The sequence below is a fragment of the Leptopilina heterotoma genome, unplaced genomic scaffold, assembly GCF_015476425.1.
Source record: "Leptopilina heterotoma isolate Lh14 unplaced genomic scaffold, ASM1547642v1 Lhet_294, whole genome shotgun sequence".
Classification (NCBI taxonomy): domain Eukaryota; kingdom Metazoa; phylum Arthropoda; class Insecta; order Hymenoptera; family Figitidae; genus Leptopilina; species Leptopilina heterotoma.
Window position 1 is genome coordinate 811362 of NW_025110999.1, and position 24823 is coordinate 836184.

At 25.9% G+C, this 24823-nt stretch overlaps 4 protein-coding genes across 8 annotated transcripts; 2 read left to right on the forward strand and 2 right to left on the reverse strand.

Annotated features, from left to right (window-relative positions):
• Positions 1-182: 182 nt before the first annotated feature.
• On the reverse strand, positions 183-2401 carry LOC122504398 (hsp90 co-chaperone Cdc37). The gene is made up of 5 exons (XM_043615498.1): positions 2230-2401; positions 1778-1911; positions 1250-1694; positions 815-1120; positions 183-738 (listed from the first exon to the last, which is right to left on the reverse strand). Exons 1-5 carry the CDS (start codon positions 2260-2262, stop codon positions 544-546), a joined length of 1113 nt encoding a protein of 370 aa, XP_043471433.1. The 5' UTR covers positions 2263-2401; the 3' UTR covers positions 183-543.
• On the reverse strand, positions 2311-14003 carry LOC122504396 (putative elongator complex protein 1). 3 transcript variants are annotated; one of them, XM_043615494.1, is made up of 13 exons: positions 13454-14003; positions 12827-13252; positions 12189-12689; positions 11914-12113; positions 11323-11726; positions 9991-11086; positions 9728-9921; positions 9331-9595; positions 8509-8645; positions 8024-8178; positions 7881-7932; positions 7660-7769; positions 2311-2772 (listed from the first exon to the last, which is right to left on the reverse strand). In XM_043615494.1, exons 1-12 carry the CDS (start codon positions 13865-13867, stop codon positions 7684-7686), a joined length of 3930 nt encoding a protein of 1309 aa, XP_043471429.1. In that variant the 5' UTR covers positions 13868-14003; the 3' UTR covers positions 2311-2772; positions 7660-7683. The 3 variants fall into 3 exon arrangements, with proteins under 3 accessions (XP_043471429.1, XP_043471430.1, XP_043471428.1); XM_043615495.1 differs by lacking the exon at positions 2311-2772 and adding an exon at positions 6324-7581; XM_043615493.1 differs by lacking the exon at positions 2311-2772 and having other exon boundaries at positions 6324-7769.
• LOC122504397 (G2/mitotic-specific cyclin-B) lies at positions 2755-7375 on the forward strand. The gene is made up of 5 exons (XM_043615497.1): positions 2755-2921; positions 3488-4060; positions 4219-4458; positions 4562-4680; positions 5854-7375. The coding sequence occupies exons 1-5, from the start codon at positions 2892-2894 to the stop codon at positions 6104-6106; spliced, it is 1215 nt and encodes a 404-aa protein (XP_043471432.1). The 5' UTR covers positions 2755-2891; the 3' UTR covers positions 6107-7375.
• A 198-nt stretch (positions 14004-14201) lies between the features above and the next one.
• On the forward strand, positions 14202-24744 carry LOC122504373 (hybrid signal transduction histidine kinase M). Of its 3 annotated transcripts, XM_043615460.1 has the most exons (10): positions 14202-14610; positions 14706-14901; positions 14997-17728; positions 18475-18726; positions 18935-19079; positions 19207-19380; positions 19565-19832; positions 19910-20062; positions 20397-20539; positions 20671-24744. In XM_043615460.1, the coding sequence occupies exons 2-10, from the start codon at positions 14717-14719 to the stop codon at positions 20927-20929; spliced, it is 4311 nt and encodes a 1436-aa protein (XP_043471395.1). In that variant the 5' UTR covers positions 14202-14610; positions 14706-14716; the 3' UTR covers positions 20930-24744. The 3 variants fall into 3 exon arrangements, with proteins under 3 accessions (XP_043471395.1, XP_043471396.1, XP_043471394.1); XM_043615461.1 differs by having other exon boundaries at positions 14202-14901; positions 14997-17596; XM_043615459.1 differs by having other exon boundaries at positions 14202-14901; positions 20671-24743.
• The last annotated feature ends 79 nt before the right edge of the window (positions 24745-24823 follow it).

The following is a 24823-nucleotide window of genomic DNA, read 5'->3' on the forward strand; positions in this document are numbered from 1 at the left end:
TTCAATTTAATATATTATTATATTTTAAAAAATTTTAATAAAATTTCAAGAAAGAATTCAATTATTTTCTAAAAGTTTAATAAATCCTTCGAAAAAATTCAATTATTTTTATAAATAGTAAAATTAATAACATTAGAAAAAATTGTTTTTTACCAATAAAAATTGATAAAATTAATAGCAAATTATTTACAAATCAATTTATTCATTATATATACATGACAAATACCTGACAAAGACAAAAATAAATTTCAACATTTAATGTTTTTAATTTGAAATTGATTAATAATTATGAATATTTTAGAGTAACATTAAATTTACTTGTAATTTTTTAAATATATATGTGTCAAAAATTCACGAGGCGAGAGACGAAATTCACATGAAGAAATAAAAGAATTTGAATTATTAAAATGAATTCGAGTAAATAGAAAAATTATTCAAATTATCTTCTGAGAATTATTTCTCGTAACTTTAGTTTATATAAAGTAATAATGTATTAAAATTATGTTTTTGGGGAAAAATTATTCAACATCACCTCTTTTGTTTTCAGTCGTCTGTTGGCACTTTTTTTTCTTCCTTTTCCTCCTTGACTGCACTTTCTTCTTTTGCCTTTGCATCAGGAACCCATAAACCACTGTCAATACATCGCTTCATATGATAACGTGCCTCCTCTTCTGGCATCGCTCCAATTGTTTCTTGCAATAAAGGTATATCCTGTGACTCGAAACATTTTTTTAAAGACTGCAAACAAATTTAATTATTTAATTTAAATTTATTTCCAAAATTTTTTTTTTCTTGAAAAAAGAAGAAAATTTACCTCTGGAAGACTTTCGAAGACTTCTGCTGGATCAAGACCTCCAGGTCCTAGACGTGCTTTTCTCTCTTCCTCTTCAGCTTCTTTAATTGCTTCGGCAACTTTTTCTGCTGCTCGTTTTCGAATTCTTTCCTTAAAGGATCTCAATTCGTCATCAAACGATGTTTTATATTCAACTTCGGCAATTTGAATACGACTGAAGAATGAACCAACGCAAGCTCTTGGATCCACATCCAATTGTTTGGAAAATTCTAAAATATACTGCATGCATATGCACTGATGTGCAACGTGTTCCATCAAATCGTGTTTCTAAAAAAGAATTATTAAATTTAAAAACAATATGTAAAACTAAATTAGAATCTTTCTGAATTTGTTCAGGGTGGCCACATGTCAGTAAAGTCAGGGAAATGACAGGTTTGTTTTTCTACGTATAAATACCTCCTCCATTTCCAAGTTTATGCACCATAGTACCAAATAATTGGCCGTATTCTCACAGACAAGATGTAAATTATCCTGTAAAAATCGTTTACTATCGTCGTACTTTTTCAACATTCCAAATTCTTTAAGTTTCTTTTCATTCTCCTTAACATATTGTCTCATTCTTTTTTCTTTCTCCTCATCGCTCAACAATGCCTCTTCATCTTTTCTTGGTAATTTTTTATTAATAACTGTTTTGGCAAAACCCTCTTGACCAATAGTATCAACATTCCATGGTGTTAATTTTTCCTTCTTTTTCATTTCCTCCTCGTCTTGAGTTATTTTCTTCTCCTCCTTCTCAAGATCTTGAAGGGCTTTCTTTAAATCTGATAAATCTGCAGCTTTGTTACTATCAGTTTCTAACTTTTCAAGTTTTTGTTTAGTTTCATTTAATTTCTTTACTGTCCTGTTTTTGAAAATAATGTCAATTAATAATATTTACTTTCTATTTTTAAATTCAAGTTAATTCTTTCTTTTTTAAATTCTTACTCCTTCTTTTTCTTTTCGTGTTCATCTTGTTCCCGCTTACGCTCTTCCATTCTCTCAACTCTCGCCTGATGACGCCATCGAAATAAGGATGGTGTATCAATGTTAGGATGAGTATCATCTTCGTCATCTGAAATCTGTTTTAAAACATTATTTTTTAAAGAGAAAAACTGAATTTCCCACTTTTACTCGAGACATTAACGTTTATAATAAAAAAAAAAAACTAAATTTTATTTATGCTCCAAAAAAATTGCTATATTTCGAAAATATAATAGCTTAGCAAAAAGTCAATTAAGAAAAAAGAATTATATTCTCAATGGAAAATGATAAATAATTTTTTTTCTAATTAGATATTTTAATTAATTGAAAATCAGATAAGTCATCTTAATGGAGATAACCACGTTCTTTCGAGAACGTTCAATTCGTTCAATTTCTATTAAGTCAGCTTTTCTTACCTCTATATCTTTCCATTTACTATAATCCACCATTTTGTACTATTAATTTCTTATATTTGCAATAACTCACTTCTTTTGTATCGAAAATTTATAAAACCGGCAGTGGTTTATTCCTAATTATATTCGAAATCTTTACTAATCAGTAATCACAAATTCACAATATCACAAACAATCATAAACAAATTTTCTGGTATAAATTAATATATATATAGAATTGAACTTGAAAGTTATTATCAAAAGAGTGTCCTCTTTTTAAGACACTTCAATTTCCCAAATTTTCCGTGGCGCTACTAGTCTCTATTTAATTTTGTTTGGAAAAACCTTAAGTCAAATACACAGGCCAGTAACAATTTTTCCAGAAATTTCTTCTAAGCCAATAGCTTTAGATCTTTTTGGAAAAGATAAATTGTCTGACCAATGAAATAGTCAGGAACGATTGAATCGACAAAAGTCGACGAACTTCGGTTAACTTCGGCTCTAACTTCCGGCGTGTCATCATCCTCTTTCCCTCCACCTTCATCTCGCCCATTTAACAGTCAGCAACTAAACAAATTCAAACAGAGACGTTATTCAGAAGTCCGTTAAATCATTTGTTGCCTTCGGCTTCGTTTTAGGAACATCTCCTTAAGCAGTTTTTGATTGACCCAAGGATAAAAATTACAATGGCATTAAGAAATCGAACTGCAGTTACGGTAAGTCTTAAATATTTTTCGAAAAAAGAAGATAATAACTTTTTTATAGTGGGGAACGCGTGACCGTTAAAGAGTCGTTTAAATGCCCTCCTTTGTAATCAAAAAAACCACGCCAATCTTATTTTGAATATTTTTTCTAATTTCACAATTTATTTACAATTTTTGACAGAACATATTCTTACTTTCTTTGTTTTTTTTCTTTTAATCCAAAAAAAGAGTTTTTTTTTTTTATTACAAAAAGCTCCATTGTCCGAGTGTTTGCTTTTTTTTAACGACAATTAATAATACTCCAAACAATAATAATTTTTTGTAATTAAATTTTCGTTATATTAAATTAACAAAAAGATTTTCTTCTAAGTAAATTATATTTTTGTTTAGAGGGGAGAAATAATTTTATTTTCATTGACCTCACACGCCTATAAAGAAACAAACATCAAAATATTTACTATATTTCATCCAGAGAAAGAGAGAGAATCTATATTTTCTTTTCAAATCTATATTAGAAATACAATTTTTTCTTTCGAAAGAATGAAAAATATTTTCGAGCATTTTTTTTTAAATTTTAGAATATCCTGAATCAGGAGAACACGAAAAATGCTAAATCAACAGCACTTGGTGTACCAAAGCCATCGAGAAGACCAGCTTTGGGTGAAATAGGAAATAAAGTAACAATTCATCGGGGTGTTGATCCAATTCACAAATCAAGTTTATTGCCTGCTAATGGACAAAAGAAGCCAACATTAAAGGAACAATGCAATAAAGAAACGGAGAAGGACAAATTACCAGTTCAAGTTGTAAAACCAGTGGTAAAAACTGATGTTATCTCTGAAATAAGAAAAGAAGTTGAATTAAGAAAGGAAGTTGAATCTTTTTCATCTGACCTCTTAGAAGTTGAGGATATCGACGAGGATGACAAAGAGAATCCCATTCTAGTGTCAATTTACAGCAATGATATTTATGATTATCTTAGAAAATTAGAAAGGGAATATCCTGTGAAGAAAGGTTTTTTGGCCGGACAGGAGGTTACGCCAAAAATGAGGCTAGTTCTTGTTGACTGGCTTGTTGAAGTTCATCAACAATTTCGCTTGATGCAAGAAACACTTTATCTAACCACTTCTATCATCGATCGCTTTTTGCAGGTTTGTTTTATTTGGAAAATGATTTTTTCCTCGTTTTTTTTGAAAAAAATACTTTTTTTTAAAGAAAGACTTTTTTTAAGGAAAAGAACTTTTTTTTAAAGAAAAGAAAAACTGATTCGCTAAGAAGTTGAATTTGATTTGTTGCTTCTTTTTTTCAGGCGTTCTGCTCGATAGATAAAAAAAGATTGCAATTAGTAGGAGTCACTGCAATGTTTATAGCAAGCAAATACGAAGAAATGTACTCTCCAGACATTAGTGATTTTGTTTACATCACTGATAACGCATACTCGAAAATGGAAATTCTTCAAATGGAAATGCTAATTGTTAGAACGCTAAACTACTCCTTCGGAAAACCTCTCCCTCTTCATTTTTTGAGGCGGTACAGCAAAGCTGGAAAGGTTAGCAATTTAATGATTCTGATATACTTTTTTTGAATCGTCCTTAAAATAATCCTTAAAAAATAATTTACAATTGAATACAAATTTCCATTACACTTTTTAGGCTCTTGGAATTCATCATACGATGGCTAAGTATTTTTTGGAGCTGAGTATTGTAAATTATGACACAAGTCACTACCATCCTAGTTTAATTGCAGCAGCTGCTATTTATCTGTCTTTCTTGTAAGTACCTTTATCTGCTTTTCTATTTTTTCCTTTTTCCTACTTTTTTGGTTTTTAATTAAAAAATTCGACTGTCGAGAATATTTTTTAAATTTAATTGTAATTTGAAATTGTGACTCAAATTTAATCACGTACAGGCTTTGCACTCATCTGCTAAAATCTACTATTTACTACTTCCATTATTTTTAATATAATTCAATAAATTTTCTTGATGAAATTTAGTTATTTTTAGAACATTTAATAAAAGTCCTTAAAATAATTCAATTATTTTCAAAACTTTTGGTAAAATTCTGTTGAAGAATTCAATTATTTTCAAAACAATTTTATTTAAATTCCCCGAAACAATTTTAATTTTCTTCCAAACAATTCAAATATTTAAAAAAATTTAATAAAATTCTTGGCAAGAATAGATTTATTTTTATAAATAATAAAATTTTAAGCAAGAATGGAATTATTTTCAAAAATAATAAAATTCTTGTCAAGAATGGAATTATTTTCATGAATAATAAAATTCTTTACAGAAATTCAATTATTTTCATAAATAATGAAATTCTTCACAGAAATTCAATTATTTTCATATAAATAATAAAAATCTTGGCAAGAATTCCATTATTTTTAATAAAATTCAATAAATTTTCTTAATGGAATTTAGTTATTTTTAAAACTTAATAATTTTGAATTAAATTATTTCAAAAATTGCAATATTTTACAATTACTTTCATAAATAATTATATTTTTCACAGGAATTCAATTATTTTCAATATAAATTTAATTAAATTACTGAAAAAAATTTAATGATTTTCAATACGAATTTTGGAAATATTGCAGTTATAATTTTTAGAAATAATTACATTTCATAAGGTTTTTCATTGAAATTATTAAATATTTTGATTCTTGTGGATAAATAAATAACAATTTGTATTCTAATATTACTTTAAAAAAAACTTGTTGAAGTTTTGAATAACTTTCATTTAGATATTCCGAAAAAATTAAGTTTTTGCAAAATTGTAAAAATGTAAAATGTAAATATTTTTTAGTCGTTAAATTTAATTTTTCGATGGCTACTTTTTGCTACTTTTTGTTACTTTTTTTCAATTAATTAACGAGTGCAAAGCCTGCATGTAGAAAATTTTCAAAACTAAATTCTAATTCACATTAAAAAAAAAATTGCAGTGTTATTGGAAATGAAGAGTGCGACGAGGGAAAACAAATTTGGACATCAACATTGAGGTATTATACAACATACAAAAGGGAAGAGGTTTTGCCTGTGGTGCATGAGATTGCCTCAATTGTATTGGAAGCAGAAAAAAGCAAGTACCAAGCCGTGAGAAAGAAGTATACATTAACAAAACACATGAGAGTAAGTTTACGAACAGAACTCAAATCGCCAACAATGATTGCATTGGCAAAGAAAAAGCAGGCTTGAAAGTGTAATATATTTATAAATATACATATTAAATTGAGTTTAGTTTTTTTAAAAAAAAATGAAGAATAAGGGATACGACAGATAAACTCTTATATGAATTTTAAATAGGTAATGTTCAATACCTTAGTCAATATTTCACTGCATGCAAAATTGAACTATTCACGAAATTGTTTCGTTTAAAGAAACAAAATTATATCGTGAAGAAAATAATTTTTTCTTTCCCCTAATTGTAGTTTGTTAGATAGAGAAACGGTGTATTTAGATTCCTACTTACAATAGAATTTTTCGGTAATTTGACATTTAGAAAAAAAAAACTGCGAAGCTGTTTACTTTTAATTATATAAATTTTTTCCAGCCTTAATACATCGACGATTTTAAAATTATTTTTTAAATAGCTATTCTCAACCCTATTTTTCATACACTTTTTGCAAAAAAAATGTTAATGAAAGAAAATCTATGAATTTCTGTTCTAATGGAAAGTGTTTCTGTTAAGTTTCTTCTTAAGCGAAGATAGCTTGATTGCTTTTTTTAAATAATATAACGTGCTTATGAAAAGCAAATATGTGTGTTTGAGAAAGAAAAAGAAAAAAGTAATTCGATAGTCATTAATTAGAGTATCTGGCGTTTTGACGTGAGACACAGTTTTTTTTCGTATTTTTAATTATCTAAATATTAGAAATAATGACTTTAGTTTGCTAACGTCGGTGATATGAGGCTAGAGACTGATCTATCGATGGATTACCGAGTTTTAAATTTCGACAAAACTATTCTATCTTATTTTTTTTTAATGAATTTGGCACTATTTGAAAGAAAATAAACTTTCACTGTCGATAGTTAACTCTCACTAGCCACAGCACGCAATTTTTGTTTATTTTATTTTTATATAGATATATATTGTATATTGTCAAAAAAAAAAAATAATAAATAGATTTTAAGAATGTGGCAAATATATATATTGCACCTTGAATAAATTTAAATGAAGCTATGCCATGCGTTGTACGCTTTAAAAATTACAGATGAATTGAAAATGACAAAATGTAAAATTAGAAAAGGCATAGCAAAAAAAAAAAAAAATTAAAAAAAAATCTTATGCTAAGGAAAAAAAGAGAAAATATTAATAACGAGAGGATAACTACATGTAAAGCGTTTCTTTGATTTTATTCATAGTCAATTTTTCGTAATACTATCGACCGACTGACCTTTATAATATTCTAGGTATGAAAACTATTTCGTCTGCCATTTTGTAAATAAATTCATCATCTATCAAAATTATTCTCGTTTAATTAAACCATTCACTTACTTTAATTTTCATATAATTAAAATTTTGTAAATATTTTTCCCTTAAGAATATAAATAGAATATCCCCGAATCAAAATACAGTCAAAATTCGAACAAAGGATCATATGATAGGACTTGAGCCAAGAATAAGAAAATTCGAATATACTGAAATTCCACTAATAGAATTTGTTATAATTCTAAAAAATAGAATTATTTTATTTTTTAAAAACTATTATAAGAATAAATTTATTCTTTTAAAAATAAATGTCACTTACTTTTATTATTATTATAAAAAAAAGTTAAGTCGTCTCAATTTTCTTCGATGCAAACATATCAAGTCCCAATGAACTTGATTTAATTTCAGGTGGATAAAATATTTTCGGCTCTGAAAAGAATTTAGACAAAATTAATTCAACTGTTTTGTTTTTCAAAATGAAATGCTTTTTAAAATTCGAAAAGTTAAGTTTCAATAAATTAATTAATTTTGATGACTTACCAATTAAATTTTTTGGCATTGGATTTTGTAAATTTTCGATATTATCACTTGCCTGTAGAATAAAAGGAAATAAAATTAGTCTTATAGAAATAAAATTAATTTTTTAATTATAAAGAAAGGTAATTAGTTTTGTTTAAAATTACCATTGAAAGTCTTTCATCGATATCCTTTTTATTCCAAATTTCGTATTTTGAACGCTCAATCAAATTTATAAATAAACAATAAGCATTGTTCAATTCCTCACCTAGTTTTTCATTGTTGAAATTTAAAAGCATTTCTGCAACTAAAGAGACTTCGCCTGAAAAATTGAAAAAAGTTGTATAAAAATTATTTTTTTTACAAAATAATTTCGAACAATTTTATTTATTTGTTAACTTCAAGTTTGAATGAAATTAAATTAATTTTATTTATGATAAATTGGGGAAATTCAATATTTTTAGTTGTAGAAAAATTAAATTAATCAAAATTGAATTTTTTAAAATAAATTAATTTATATTAAAATCAAATTAAATCGTCTTTCTAAAATTAATTTCCAGTTAACGTTAAATTTGTTGCTTAAAAAAAATTATTTAATAATTTAATAGGGATTCACTTAATAATTAATAATAAATATAAGAATAAATTAAACCTTTTTGTGCGTAAATTCTGACGATAATTTCATGTAAAGTTCGAAGTAGTGCCAAATCTTCAAAAACACTTCCTTCCTTCAAATTCAAAAGCTTACGCTCATGTTTTCTACGATTTTTACTAGATTTGTAGGTTCGCCTAGAAATATGAAACGTTACAATAAATTAATTTTTATATCTAACAAATAATAATTCTTATACATAAAAAATAATAATTTTATTAATAAAAATATAAAATAAAAAAATTGTTATGAAAATAATTGAATTCTTCGAAAGAATTTTACCAAAAGTTTTGAAAATAATTGAATTTCTCTAAAGAATTTTAAATTATTTATGAAAATAATTGAATTCTTGTCAAGAAATCTATATAACAATTTTTGAAACAATTAAATTCTTTCGAGGAATTTCATTTAAATTAAAAGGATCTCGGACGTTAAAGATTATTTAACTAATTTAAATTGTATTGAAAATAATTAAACTCAAACAAAGAATTATATTTCTTATGAAAATAATTAAAATCTTGTCAAGATTTTTATTAAATTATATTTATTTTTATGAAAATAATTGAATTTTCGTCAAGAATTTTACTATTCATGAAAATAATTTTATTGTTTTAAAGAATTTTACTAATATTTTAAAAAGCAATAAAAAATAATAATAATATTGAATTAGTTAATAAGAGAATATTTTTAATTTTGAATCGGAAATCACTGAAAAAAATTTGATATTTGAAAAGAACAAAATGTAAAATTCGCATAACAATAATAAATGAAATAAAGCATTTCGTGCGTAATATTTGCTAATTATTTAATAAACATAAATACCCAGAGGAACGAGAAGATTGAGATGTTTTTGTTACTGTTGAACCTGCAATGCTTGAAGTTTCACTTATCAAATCACTAAATCCTTGAGCAGCGTCCGGCTCATTATCGAAGCGAATCTCATTTTTCATTTGCATCTGTTTTTTATATTCGTCCGTTCTAATAAATGCTAAACGCGTTCTATATTTGCAGAATTCTTCCTTGGTTCTTTCAATATATGCAATTAAATCTTTCGCATGCTCATGAACTCCAGGTTTTACATGCGTCTCTAAAAATAAAAATATTAAATCATAAATATAAATATTTAACTATTAATTTTATGTTTTAAGAATAAAATAAAAATACATTTTGCAAGGAAAAAAATTAAAGATTATCTTTAATTCTAATAAAAAAGACTCACCAATTAGATCCATACGTTTCATACAATACGTTTCTTTCCAAGCATCCCGCCACACTTTCCCCTCACACAAAACAGCAACAGCATCTTCTGATTTATTCAAATGTTGCATTAATACTTCTGCAGCTTCTTTATACTTCTTATTTTCTCTCAATTGATTCACCAAATCTTCATAAATTTCATAAGCTTCCGGTACACTAAAATGTTAATCAAATATCAAATAAATATATTTTCTTCTAAATAAAATTTTCCAGAAAAATAATTACCTTAAATTCATTTTAACGACTGTAATGATAATTTCCTGATAGTTTCCGGCTAATTTATGAGCATTTAAAGCTTCCTTAAGGCACTCGGCTTTATGGAACATAACTGCAGCCTCTCGATATTTTGCTTTACTCAAAAAAAATTCACCGTAAGCTTTAGCAATTTCTCTGTATTCATTGCTTCGGGAATTAAATAAATTAAGTGCTTTCATGTATAAATCATGTTTCTTAATAAATTCAAAACATTCGTCAAATTTCTCATTTAATTTCACAATATGCTCTAAAGCTTTCGTATAACGTTTAAGATGTTTATCAATATTGAATTTCATATAATTCTCCTCGAGATTCTTCAAATGATTTAAAAAAGGAATATATTCCTTTGGATCTTTCTGCGATTTTTGTGCAATAAACATTGTCAATTCAAAATCGTACATTCCTAAAGCAGTGTCAAATAAAACATTCACGTCAACTAAATATAATAAATATTTCAATGCTTCTTCACTAGAAACACGTTCTGCATTATTTGTTTCCAATTCACTGTTCTTTATTTCTTTCAATTTTTTCAATGCATCCTCAAAAGCAATCGTCTGTTGCTTTTTCACTAAACTGATTAAAATCGGTTGAACAAAACGATTTGAATCTTGTCTTTCTTCCATTATGTTTCTTAGAATATCGCAAATTTTATTTAATTTTAATTTTAAATCAATTTCTCCTTTTTCCTCGGAACTGTTTTCCAATTTTTTATTTTGATAACTACTTGCATATGTTGTTTGGGTTACATCTTCTTCTTTCAATTCAGAGAGAAATAAACTCAACCATGATGGATTATCGATATTATCAACAAATAACTTTGCATTTTCTGTAAATAAATTGGGATTGTGATCGTAGAGTAAATTTAGATTTATCCTCTGTTTTCGCATAAGATCAAAGGCTGATTTATAATTTTGATTGTCAATGTAGGTGCCAATTATGTGTAGGGATAGAGCTCTCGGTTGTATACACTCTAAATTTCCACGTGGCATTTGTAAAATTGTTTGCGCTTCTTTTGGAATTGCACGGACTAAAATCGATCCTCTTTCAACTCGTCTGATACTTAATTCTAAAAGAAAATTATAAATTAAAATAATAACTGAAATATTTAATTTCAATTTTTTAATAATTTCAGAATCAAAATTGAAAAAACTGACACACTAATTAATTATAATTTACTATTTTCAAATATCATATATTGAAATTTTTCGCGAGAATTCAATTAATTTAATAAATAACAAAATACTTCACAAGAATTAAACACTAATTTTAAATTTAATCTAAACTAAAATTCAAAAACTATACCTGAATGTAAAATTTCATTATTGCCATTTTCCCATGGTTTGAGTGTTAAATCATTTACGGCTATTTGTCCGATGCCCTTTTTACTTAGAGGAAAACATATCAGGGAGTGTTGAAGAGTTGTGAGAAGTAAAAAGTCAGAATGAACGTAGAATGAAGTGACATTGTTACAAACTTCTTTTCCATCGATAAATAAACGCTGTCTTAGACTGAGAGAAATAATCACGTCTTTTTTCTCGATTTCAATAATTTCCACTTTTTTGCAAGCATCCGGTAAATTTATACCAATTGGAATAAATTCGTCATTAATGTAACGAAAAACAGTGCCACCGGCAATAATGTAAGCTGAATTCTTTTTAGGCGAAGGAACAATGTGTTGTATTGCTCCATCAAAATCTTTCACTTTCCTGAAATTATTTAATTACTTAAAATGTAGAATCAATTTTTTAATGATAAATTTTATTTCAATATTTGAAAATATAGAAAGAAACTAAATATTAAATATATCCTTAAATATAGAAACTTAAAAGACTTTTTGCTTTTGCTTTTTTGAATATTTATTTATATTTTTAGTGTATAATTATTTAAACTTACTGTACGGAAAATTTATTGGATTCAGTATTGTTTAAATCCTCCAGGCGAATAACACAGATTGAATTATTCACAGAACATAAAATTCGGTCTTCTTCAAACCACAAAAAATGATGCAGATTCATCGGTATATTTTTATCCAAAATACCATTTTCCAATTCAAGATCATAAGTTTTCAGAAGTTTATACTTTAGATATGATTCCTGGAAATTTATTACTTATTAAAATAGATAAAATTCTAAAATTTATTGAAAAAAATAAAATAAATCAAAATTTACATTTGAATCCACATAAATAGACATTCGATAATTGTCTGAAATGCAAATTAATGCATTTGAATTGATTGATGATTTTGTTGTTGCTTCTTGCGGAGCAAAGAGAATATAATTTATCATTCCATTCATTTCCAAACTTTCTTGGCACATTGGCGGTGGAACAATTCCATCTTTGAAACTTGTCATCAATACTTTCTCGCCATCAATTACAGCGACAATTGCCTTATCAGTTGAATCCTGACCACGACTGTAATTCACTGTCCAATGAAATGTGTACGATATTAAATTCATTTCTGTTAAAACTATCAATTTATTGCCGGATTTTGAAGCGCTACTCCATTTTACATAAAGTACCGGAGTGTCTTTGTTAAACTTAAGCGATTGCTTTAAGTACCAATGATAATTTCCCTCTGTCCATAATTGTACAATTGTTTCTTCTGTTTCTAAATTTTTACACCAAATTGCCAATATTTCTGAATCGTCTGACCAGAGTAGATCTTTCACCTGTGAAAATGATGTATTTTTATATTAATGACAAATATTTATGGTTAATGTAAATATTTAATACATAAATTTTAGTGTATAAAATTTAGTATATACATTTAGTAGTATATTTTAGTTTAAAAAATGTTTTTCGAGACCTTTAACTTCAGGTTGGAGGGTAAAGCGAATTCTCTGTGTTTTAAACCATTTTTCTCAAATAGAGCAACGACGTGTTTATTCGGCTGTTTTTGCGTGGTGGCAATTAAATTACCCATTGGTTTCCAAGAGATATTCTCCTCTAAACCGTCTAATAATTCACTCGTGTATTGTAAAACATTTTCACGATTGTAAACTTTAAATTGTCGAGCTTCCGATTCATTGTTTATAAAACTAACAGCAAACATTGCACCATCACCATTCCAAGTGACTCTTGGTTTTCCATCATCGGTTTCTGTTTTTCTAAAGACAGTCTGCTTTATTTTTGCCGCTGCTTTGCCCTCTGTTCCATGAAACTGTGTCTCCTTTTTCCCCCAACCAACAGTCACGAATTGTTTTTCGCCAAAATCCGATGAAAATAAATCAACCTAAATAAAGAACCATAAAGACAATAAATAAAATAATTTATTAAATCAGGATGGTCACAAGTTTCAGTTTATCAATTTTCCTGATTTTACTGACAAAAATTTTGTTTCCCTGATTTTACTGACATGTGGCCACCATGTAAATATAATAAATGAATTTAATAAAGAACGTTCATAGTAAAAAATATGGTATTGAAAAATTACCTTCGACAAAACTTCTAAGGATAAATCAAGTGTAACGATCTGTCCTGTTTTAGTAACAACGACAATAATATCCATATCAGGACTAATACTCATACAATGTAAATCGACATTTAATTCTTCGTAAAAGATGAAATTTTCTGGATCAAGAATATCAAAACAAAACAGATTTCCATTGTCGGATGCATAATAAATTCTGTTCAAAAATGTGAACATTCCGATTATTTGACAACAATGATCGCTATTTACCGCATGTTCTGTTTTTTCACTATCAGAAGGTATTTGATAAAAATTATTCTCTGTTTCAATATAAAAATCATCATTATCTGGATCGAGGCAATAATGATTGACGTCTGTAGAAAGTCCACGTTTGGAAATTTCACGTATTTCTTGATTATAAAGTGTTAGATTCTTCATTTTGAGTTTCTTATAAATTCTCCGCTTTTTTAATTTCTAAATTCTAAGACCTTAAAAAAACCTTTTAATTCATTTAGAAATTAATATTATTGTTACGACAATAGGAAAACAACCGAAAACACTAACACGTGTTTGTGGATTTAAAAACTTCATATAGATAATCGACTTCATTGGAGAAATCGCTAATAAAGCGCCATGATGAACTAACGGCAATTTTCGTAACATTCATTTTCTGCATATTTTTGAATGTGAAACAGGCTTAATAACGAAATTCTGAAACAAGCTTAAAGGTTTCTTTGTCCAAACATGAAAACGAACCTTTCTAAAACCAACTTCAAGATGCCAGTGCCATAAATTGGGATAAAATCTGTTATTTTCTATTTAAAAAAATGGATTTGTTATATCTATTTTATAATATATAGTACAAATATAAGTAGAAAACAAATTAATCGAATATTTAATGTTTATTAGCTTCATTAATTTGTGTAATTTGTGCCAAAAGAAGTGATTCTATCTATAAGTGCGAAAAAGTCTTTCCAAAAATGTAATGTGGTTGCAATACAGTTGTGTTTTGATAACATTTTTCATTTATAAAAAAAATTCCCTTTATTTCTGTGATTTATGAAAGCATCGCATCTACTTTATGTGAAAAAAACTGGAGAAGTGATTTACAGTTAACCTGTATATTAACAGTTTTCAAAAAATCATAATTTTTATATTCGCAAACAACAAACAATAAATAGGTAATTTCAATTTTCTAAACAAAATGTTTTGAATTCAAAAAATACTCAACTACAGTGATATAGTTATTTATCGATTTGTTACCTGCTTTTTTAAGTATTTAAAAAAATGCATCGTAAAGTTGTAAAAACTTACGATCGTAAGAACAAAGGCAAGTTTGATTCCTCGACAATTCAAGGACCAGCAAGCACAAAATCAAAGGCAATTAAAAAAATAAAGGAAAAGGAAGTATTTAATGATACTTTAGACGATCCATTCGATACAACTTTTGATCGTATCTATAAGGAATTTAAGTGAGTAATTTTTATAATATAAATAACTTTTTATCATTTTTCATTATCCACTATTTTTCACACTTACATTTAATTATCCCTTACTTTAAATTTAGGAAGCAACCAAGTGCACCACCAGTTGCTGAATTATCTCACAATGATTCTATTAAAGAAAATTCAGAATCCAGTTTTCAAGACGAATCATCAATTTATAAATCAAAAAAGAAACCAAGACCGGAAAAATCTCACAATGATTCCATTAAACAAAATTCAGAATCCAATTTTCATGACGAATCATCAATTTATACACCAAAAAAGAAATCAAGACAGGAAAAATCTCACAATGATTCTATTACACAAGATTTAGAATTCAATTTTCATGACGAATCATCCATTTATAAACCAAAAAGGAAATCAAGACAGGAAAAATCTCACAATGATTCTATTACACAAGATTCAGAATCCAATTTTCATGACGAATCATCAATTTATAAACCAAAAAAGAAACCAAGACAGGAAAAAATAAAACTTTTAGCGAAAAGAAAACAATTAATTGAAGATGATTCACTGAGTTTTATTAAAAGTAGTTCATTACTAAATGAAAATTCCGTGAATTTAATTTCAAAATTAAAAAAATGTTCAATTCCATTAGAACCATGTGATTGGATTCCAAAGAAAGAGGAATTGAAAATAAAACCCTGTTCAATTAAAATATCACGTTTGACAGTGCCTGATGTGATAAAGGAAGATTCAGAAAAGAAAATTAGCAGTACTACAAAAAGAAAATGTGAGGAGAATTCAGATAGAAAGGTAAAAAAGTCTAGAATAGAAGAGAGTTTCAACAAAAGTCCTCAAACATCGAGGGAGAAATCAATTAAAATACTCGAATCAACTAAAAAGTTTGATAGTTTTCTAAGTGATTTACAAACGGAAAAAAAGGATAATAAACAATTACGAAAAGTTGCCAGTGCTGGGGAAATAATTAAAAGTCCGTTAATTTTGAAAAATTGCAGTGTTAGTTTAACTCGATTAAATTCACCATCAGTGTCGTTTAGAAATTTAATAAGTAGTACTCCAGTAGTGAAGAAAAAGGGAAGTTTACCAATGACTTTAGAAATTAGTAATATTCCATCGCCAATAAATGAGAGTAATAAAATTCCCCATCAATCCGTCGAATCAATAATAACGTCAAATCAATTTAAAGCACCATCTACTCGATTAGAACTCAGCAAATCGAGAAATAATTGTACAGAAAATTATCAAGAGAACACCGAGACTTGGAATAATTCCTCCGATTATTCGTCAATCGATTGGGAAACTATTAGTTACAGTGAATCACAACTCGCTAAAGAACCATCACTTCAAAGAAAATTCCGATCGCTTCCCCTCGAAGATAAAAAATCAAATTTCACGAAAAGTCGATCATCACTTTCTGAGAGTAGCGCAAAAAATAATTCATCATCAATCAATGATTCTAGTTTGAAGAGTGAATCGAAGAATAAAAGTTTACAAATCTCCCTACAACCATGTCACGTTGGTACCAGAAGATTTTTGAACAAGAGTCCAGAATTTGAAAAATCATCTTCCTTATTCGACGATTCAAAATTCAATTCAAAGACTTTGAATGAAATAAATTCTTCTTCATTTGCTTTATCAAATTCGAATAATAATTTATCGAACTTTTCAAAATTATCGGTGAATTTAACTAAATTAGAATATCCCGAATCAATCACAAATTCATCGATTTTAGAACAAAGTGACTTGAAGGGTTTTGAACAAAAATTGGAACTCAAGAAACTATCGCCTATGACTTCGATACCCACAAGTATTGTCTATTCCATTGTTGCCGAGGATTCGAAAAATAATTCATCATTCAACGACAAAAGTTTAGATGAAAAAACAAGTAAATCGATTACTTTGGAAAATTCCAATCTTAGAAAATGTCTCGATTATGATGATGATGAGGATTCTGAAATTGAAAATAATTCCACTAATCCAAATGAGAGTGAAATTACCAGTAAATCAAATCTAGAAGATTCGATAATTGAGTCTTCAATCAAAAAGGCCGAGGATTCAAAAACAAATTTAGAAGCTTCGGTAATTCTTTCGCCTTTAAAACTAGAGTGTCCGAAAAAAACAGATCTTTCAATTATTAACGAGAGTGTAAATTCTACAAATTCTACAAATTTCACAAATTCTACCACAAAAGACAACGATTCACCAAAAATTCAAAATAGTAACTCTTCATCGAAAAATAGTGAAAATATACCAAAAAATAAAAAAAGTGGACAATACGAAAAGTATGTAAAACAATTTAAAAAGAATCAAACATCCGAAGAAGATGTAGAAGATGCGGAAACAGTAATTTTCGAAAATAGCCAAACATTGAAGAAATTTGCTCAAAATGTATTAAATGAAAAAAGTACTGAAAATAATTCACAAACAATGGCTGTGAATAATAATAATAATAATAATAGTGAAATTAATCGAAAAGAATCTTTAAATGGTTTAAGAGATTCAATTCGAATAACGCAGAGACGTAAAAATTATCAAAATTGGGGATTACAACTTTCTAATATTTCGGAAAATGAAAGTGGACATTCGGATGAAATTGAAATTGTTAATACTAATGAGGATGTGGAGAAAATTATAGATTCTTCAATGAATAGTTCATTAAATGAAAATTTACCGGAACAACAATTATTTTTGAAACCCGGTAAATCATGGGCAAGATCATTGTCAATTTTAAATAATATTCATTCACAAAATGATGTCGATAGATTTTCTATTGGGAAAGGAAAGAAATGGAGGCACAGCGTTATTTCCATTCTCGACATGCAAAATAAAGGTAATAGAAAAAACATTTTCATATTTTATACCTTTATATGAATTTATTTTGAGATAAAAATAATAAGATTTATAATTTTTCTCTTTTTTAATACTCACTTTCTTTCCTTTCTCAAAATAGAATAATTTCGATTTCTGGAATGGTTAATTATCACTTTTTACTTAATATTTTCATTTTTTTGAAAATAGATAAATTTTTTCAGTTTATTTTAATTTTTGGAAAGTTATTTTTTTTTATTTGTTTATTTTTTAAATATTTTATTTTTTACAATTTTTATGTTTGAGTACAAAATTTTTCTGATTGAAAACGTAGAGTATTTTCTGATGAAGATACTCTTCGTTTATAATCAGAAAAAAATTGTTCTAACTGAAGATAAAAACAGTCGAAAATATTTTCTAATTATTTTCACCTGTCAAACCAAAGATTTTCTATACTTTTATTTTACAAGTAAATTTTTTTTTAAGCATTTTTAATTCTTTTGTAACTAAATTTTATATACTTTTTAAGAAATAGGAAAGATTTTTTTTTCTATTTTTTGTAAAATTAGATTAGAAGGATAATAGTTGAAAATGGGTAGGTTATAGAAGGCAATTTAAATTTTTGTCCAATTTTCGATTCGTTAGAATTTATTTAATTTAATTAATTAATTTATTTATTTTAGTTTATTAATTTATCTGTTTAGTATAATTAACTAATTCATGTAAATTTCCATTCGATTTATTTACACTGTGTTTATTTTTTTTCAGGAAATTTACAAAGTTGTTTAAAAAAACAAGAGAATGGAAATGTTGATAGTCAGAGAATTGAGAGATTTACTTCAATTGGATCAACGAGTCCTCTTCGTGTTTTTAAGAGGATTTCCATTCGTGTTGTGCCCGATGTTAATAAATTCGACATCGAAGATGAAGATACTCAATTTTTGGAGGCTTTCGGTATTCCCTCGAGTCAAACGGTTTCTCAAAAATCATTAAGTTTACAAGAAAATGTGAATATTACAGGTAGGTTTTACAAAAAAAGTTTTTAAAAAAAGAATATTTAGTTTCGTAGAAATTTCTCTTTTTGATTATTTATTAATAAATGCATAATTATTAAATGTTTTTATATTTTGTTTCTAATGAATTTATAATTGAAAAATAAATTTGATTTTTCAAAGGATATTTAAATATTTGAAACAAGGGAAAATAAAAGCTTGAAAATATTTTTCAGCTTCACCCGAAAAAAATTTGGAGAATTTAGAAGATAGCGTTTTGGAAGCTGTCGATTCTCAACCTGTTGCGACTGCAAAATGTGTTGTTTTAGAAAAATGCCATCAATCCGACTATTTATCATTTGCACAATGCTATCCCAACAAGTTAGTATATTTTTGAATATTTTAAAGTTGTTTAAACATTCATAAAATGTGAGCATATTTTTAATTTTTATGTTATAATTGCAGTTCTTTTGTAATTAACTGAAAATTATTGTTTCTCTTTCACTAGATTCTTAAAGAGTTGTCGAAAGATCGGTGAAGGTGTTTATGGTGAAGTTTTCCTTCACAATGAAAATTCGGAAAGTTCTGTAATAAAGATTATTCCAATTGAAGGTGATGATCTTGTGAATGGAGAGCCGCAGAAGAAATTCCATGAAATTTTATCAGAAATTGTAATTGCCAAGTAAGTATCATGAATATTTTTCTAAATTATTTTTCTAACTTTTCTTAATTTTGAATCTGAAATTGTTCATCCTAAATTGAAGTTGATATTTTTAAAATGTTTTTAACTAACGTAATAATAATAAATAATTATTTATAATAATCTCTTTTTAATTTAATCAAAAATTTTCAAATCTCGTTAAAAGGGAACTTCACGATCTTCGATTCAATGATAAATACAATACATCGAGTTTTGTTGAAGTGAAAAATATAAAATGCATTATGGGCAAATATCCGACAAAATTAATTGAACACTGGAAAACTTATGACAATGAAAAAAAATCGGAAAACGATTGTCCATCAATGTTTGAAAATGATCAATTGTACATTTCACTGGAACTTGGTAACGGTGGACAGGATTTAGAAGCTTTCGTTTTTCAAAATGCCAACGAGTGTTATTCGATTTTCATTCAGGTTTTGATTTTTCTTTTTTTGTTTTGGTGCAAAAAGAATTATGAATATTATAATAATTACTTTCCCTATATTTTTAGGCAGCCATTGCATTGGCCGTTGCAGAAAGAAGTCTGGAATTTGAACATCGGGATTTACATTGGGGAAATCTTTTAATATCAAGAACGAAAAAATCGCAAATTTCTTATAAACTTGGAAATTTGGATATCAATTTACCCACAAATGGTTTGAAGGTATTGTTGTGAATTTTTAATTTTAATGTAGATTTTAATTTAAATTCAAGTTTTCATTTGAAGAAAATTTTAATTTTAAAAAGTAAATTTAAATTTAGGTTTTAATTTTAAAAAGAAAACTCAAAATCTAGATTTTAATTTGAAAAAGAATTAAAAAAAATTAAATTAAATAGAATTAAATCTAGGTTTCAATTTTAAAACGATAATTTAGATTTACTTTATATTTATATTATTTGTTTTTAATTATAATCCATTAGAAGATTTAGTTCCTAATTTTTCACTAATATAAACTTTTAACTTAAAATTCCTAAAATGAATTGAAATTTATTTCCAGGTGGCAATAATTGATTTCACACTTTCTCGAATGTCATACAAAGGTTGTTGTATTTTCAATGATCTAGCACTAGATCCCGCATTATTCACTGCTGAGGGCGAATACCAATTTGAAATTTATCGTCTAATGAGAGATAAATTGAGGTAACTTTTAAGCATTTTTTTAAAATTTAATTTAAAATTTCATATTTTATTCTTTATCGTTAAACTTTTACCTATTTTTTCTGAGAAAAAAAATTATTTTTATATATTAATTAATCGAAAATTGCTTACAGTAACGATTGGCAAACGTTTGAGCCCTACACAAATATTCTTTGGCTGCATTACACAATAGATAAAATGATAACTTCAGTTCGTTACGATAAAAAGAAAATGACAACAAAAATTCATAAAAATGGAATCGAAAAATTGAAGAATTTGAAAAAGGAAATCCTCTCCTATGGCAGTGCGTACGATTTAGTGACTGAATGTGATAAATTTACTGTTCTTTATAAAGATCTCAATTATTCGACTGATGATGATAATAATAAGTAAGTTTTTTTGTAAATATAAAAAGTATTTTTTTTTCTTTTTATAACGAGATTTAAGTTTTAGTCAATTAGGAGAAGTTATCTATTATTATTATTATTATAAAACGTATAAAAAGCTAAAAATATTGTTAGTTAATAACATTTTTATAAATATAATAATATAAAAAAGGCTCAATACTCCCAACATTCATTATCGAACTTAGTAAAAATTTCAGAGATGAATGTCAAAAAAGCCTACTTTTGATTTTCTGTAAATATTATTTTGGTTTAATTTTATTTTCTTTAGTTCATTTTTATTTTATTTCTTTTTCTATTTTAGTTTGCTTTAGCTTGCTTTTTTAATTAAGAATTATTTTTCTTTTAAATTTTTTCTATTCTTTTTGCTCTCTAAGTTTTTTGGAAATATACATTTCATATAGAAATTAAATTAATAACACAAATTGTATTAACTTTTACTTGACTTTAATTTGTAAAGGTTTTTTCAATTATATAAAAATTTATAATATGAATAATATTGATGGAAAATTACATTTTGTTAACGGTGGTAAATATTGTTATTTAATACATTGCCACTGTATTCATCGTTACAATAATTTTCATTGTTATATTAACATAAAGAATTAAGATAAAAATGCATATTTTAAATTGTTTTTTTTTTAATACAAAAAAAACTATTATAGTGTATAATTTTCAAAAGTTGAAAAATTAAAATTTATTTTCTCCCGAATATAGTCTTCCTACCATTTTTTTCAACAATAATATTTGTGTAAAATTAATAATAAATCGTTTAAACCTTCTTTGGTGGTTCTTGAAGGCAACGAATTAAAAAACAAAAAACGAATTCAACCAAATAATGTTTGTCAACAATAATCATTATTTGGAATTCAATAAAACTTGTGCTGTTTAGTTTACTTTGCATGATTCTCAAGTACTGGAATTTTTCACATATTTAAATTTTTTTTTCTTTTTATTTTTCCTATGTTTTAACAGTTTTTCAATATCTTACTAAATTTGTTAAGTTAATACAGTATGTTTAATCTTCATTATTATTTAGCAATGATGAGTTAAACATTTAACATTATTTATAACAATTTTTCTTCGTGAAAGATATCGAAAGATATCAATTTTGCCATCGATTTATAAACAAGATTTTTTTCATTCATTTAATCACAAGATTTTCTTTTTAATTTCATATACACATTAATTTTAAGGGCTTATGACACATTTTCACTTCATTTTTATTTAGATGCGCAGTGTGAATTTTATTATTCAAAATTTAGGGACGTAATAATGTGTCAATTAAAGTCATCGAAAAAATTCCATTTGTAAAATATGTAATATATAAATTAATTTTCAGTCATTTAATCATATTTTTTATTTTATATCTTTTTTCATAATAAGAATATTAATCAATAATTAATAAAATTAATAATTAATAATTAATAATATTGATAATATAATATAATATAATAATTGTAATCATAAAAGAAGAATAATACAGTAGATCTATGTAAATAATTTGCTGCCAATTAATTCGGATAGTAATTTAATTAAAAGAGCAGCAACTCAAATTGAACGATAATTATTATTTTCGTTAATCTGAGCACATATTGTAAATATATTTATATATTTTTTTTTATATTATAAGTTAGTTTTATCCTGTGAAACCATTGTAGATTGTATAAGCAAACTTCGAACAGAAGTTACAAATTCTGATGAACTTTTTTTTCCTTTTTCTCTCTTTTACGTATATAATAATAATTTTTCTAAAATCTTATAATTTGCTAAAACAATCGTTTTCATCTGATGTAGTTTATTAATTATAAGGAAGGCATATTATAGAGATGGAGAAAACGAAATTCAAAATTAGCTAAATGAGTGAAGGATTGAAGTATAATATTTTAAAACATAATTAGATTTTTTAAAACACCCATTACGAATTCTCTTTTTATAATCGAAATAAATATATAATTTATTACATAAAATCAATTCTGAATTTTCAAATTAAATTTCTTTCTTCTAACATTTGGCAGTTGAATTTATATTTGATATTTGAAACTGTTTTTTTGTTTCACAAATTATTTTCACCGGTATTTAAAAGCGTTCTTTTTCGTCTTTTATGCTTTAAGAGCAAGACACTTTAAAAAATCATTTTTCATCAAACTTGGAGTTACATTATTTTGTGTCTTGTAAGAAATCGAACTTTCCTTTTTCAATAGCAAGAAAATCTTTTTTAATCTCAATGCAAAGAAATTTTTTCTAAATTAAAAATTTTCTAATTCGATTGAAAAAAAAATTAACTAAAATTATTTACAATTAAAAGTATTTTAAATTTTCGATAAAAAATTTATCACCAGGACATGTGATACAAAAAGACATCACCGGTAAATATTAAATTAAATTTTCAAGTCGATTTCTCGATTTTTCTAGTTTTTAATCTACTTTAAATAATTAATCTTTTTATTGAAATATTTACTCTTTTATCACATGTCCAATTATAATTTCCGAGTTTCAAATAATTTTTATTTGAAAAAAAACTAGTATGAAAATCAATAAAATTTCGCTTGAGCGCTTTAAAAATTTCCAATAATTTCTAGTTTGTTCACTATAATATTATGTATATGCAATCTGGTTTCTATTTTCAAAACTACTTTGCAACTTTGAGCAGTGCTTGTTATTTTGTTTTTTTTTCAAAAGTCAAATACTTTGGTACTTGCAACAGGCCTATTTAAAATTGCCTCTAAATCCTTTCAAGTAAATCGCATAAATGAAAAATTGTCTTCTAATTAAAAATGTATAATGTAATAATTAGCTGCCTATTTTTTTTATATTCTGCGGAGTGTTCTGTAAATATAGTTCGTATTCTAAAAAATGAAAAATCTGTTTATTTTTTAGTAATAATTATGTTTGTGTAATGTGTATTATGCATGTTTTTTTTACGTAGGTATAAAATAGCCACTTATATAAAGGAGTCGCTTCCTACGATTTTTCTTTTCCTCGTTTTATAAACAGGTACTTTTACCTGCATTCACGTTATCTTTGACAATAGTTGTAGGCACGATAGGGTATCTAATTTTAAAAACATAATATTAGCGTAGAACAGTTGTTGATCTATTAAAAAAAAAATCATAACTTTGCTTAAAGCAAAGATGATTCTTTCTTTTTTTCATTAAATAGAAATATGTAGCATTTTTGCCTACTTTCTTGAAAATTTATCAATCAATCTGCTCGTTTTTCATTAGTAAAAATGTGAATCTATTATTCAATCTATATCGATATTTTAAAGAGTTTATATCTCACAAAATTATAACTCACTTGTAAATTTCGATATTTTTATTGAAAAATATTTAATCGAAATAAAATCACATATCATTATTCTAGTTCTTTCCCTAAAATCAAAAGATCGATTAAAGAAAAAATAAATTTAATAATATATTAATATAAATACAAATTGATATTCTTTTAATCACCTAATGAGCTAAAATAATATAAAATTTCTTTCGGAACTAGAATTCGATATGTGCGTTCAATATTCTTAAAATTTTACAAAATTACAAAATAAATCATTAATATTCATTTATCCTTCTTATTGTCCGTAAATTTTTAAAAGTGAGTTATAAAATTTTCTCAAATTCTTCGAATAATTTTCTTTTCCTATTCAACAAGTTATTCACGATTTTTTCTCTTTGATAATTTAAAGATTCTAATTTGTCAAATAGTTAATGTTAATTTTTCTCAACGTTACTATTAATAATTAATCGTTAATAGGTATTAAATATTAATATTAACTATCAATATTAAATCACAATATTTATTATCAATATTAAATCTAAATATTAATTATCAATATTGAATTTGAATATTAAATCTCAATATTAATTATCAATATTAAATTTCA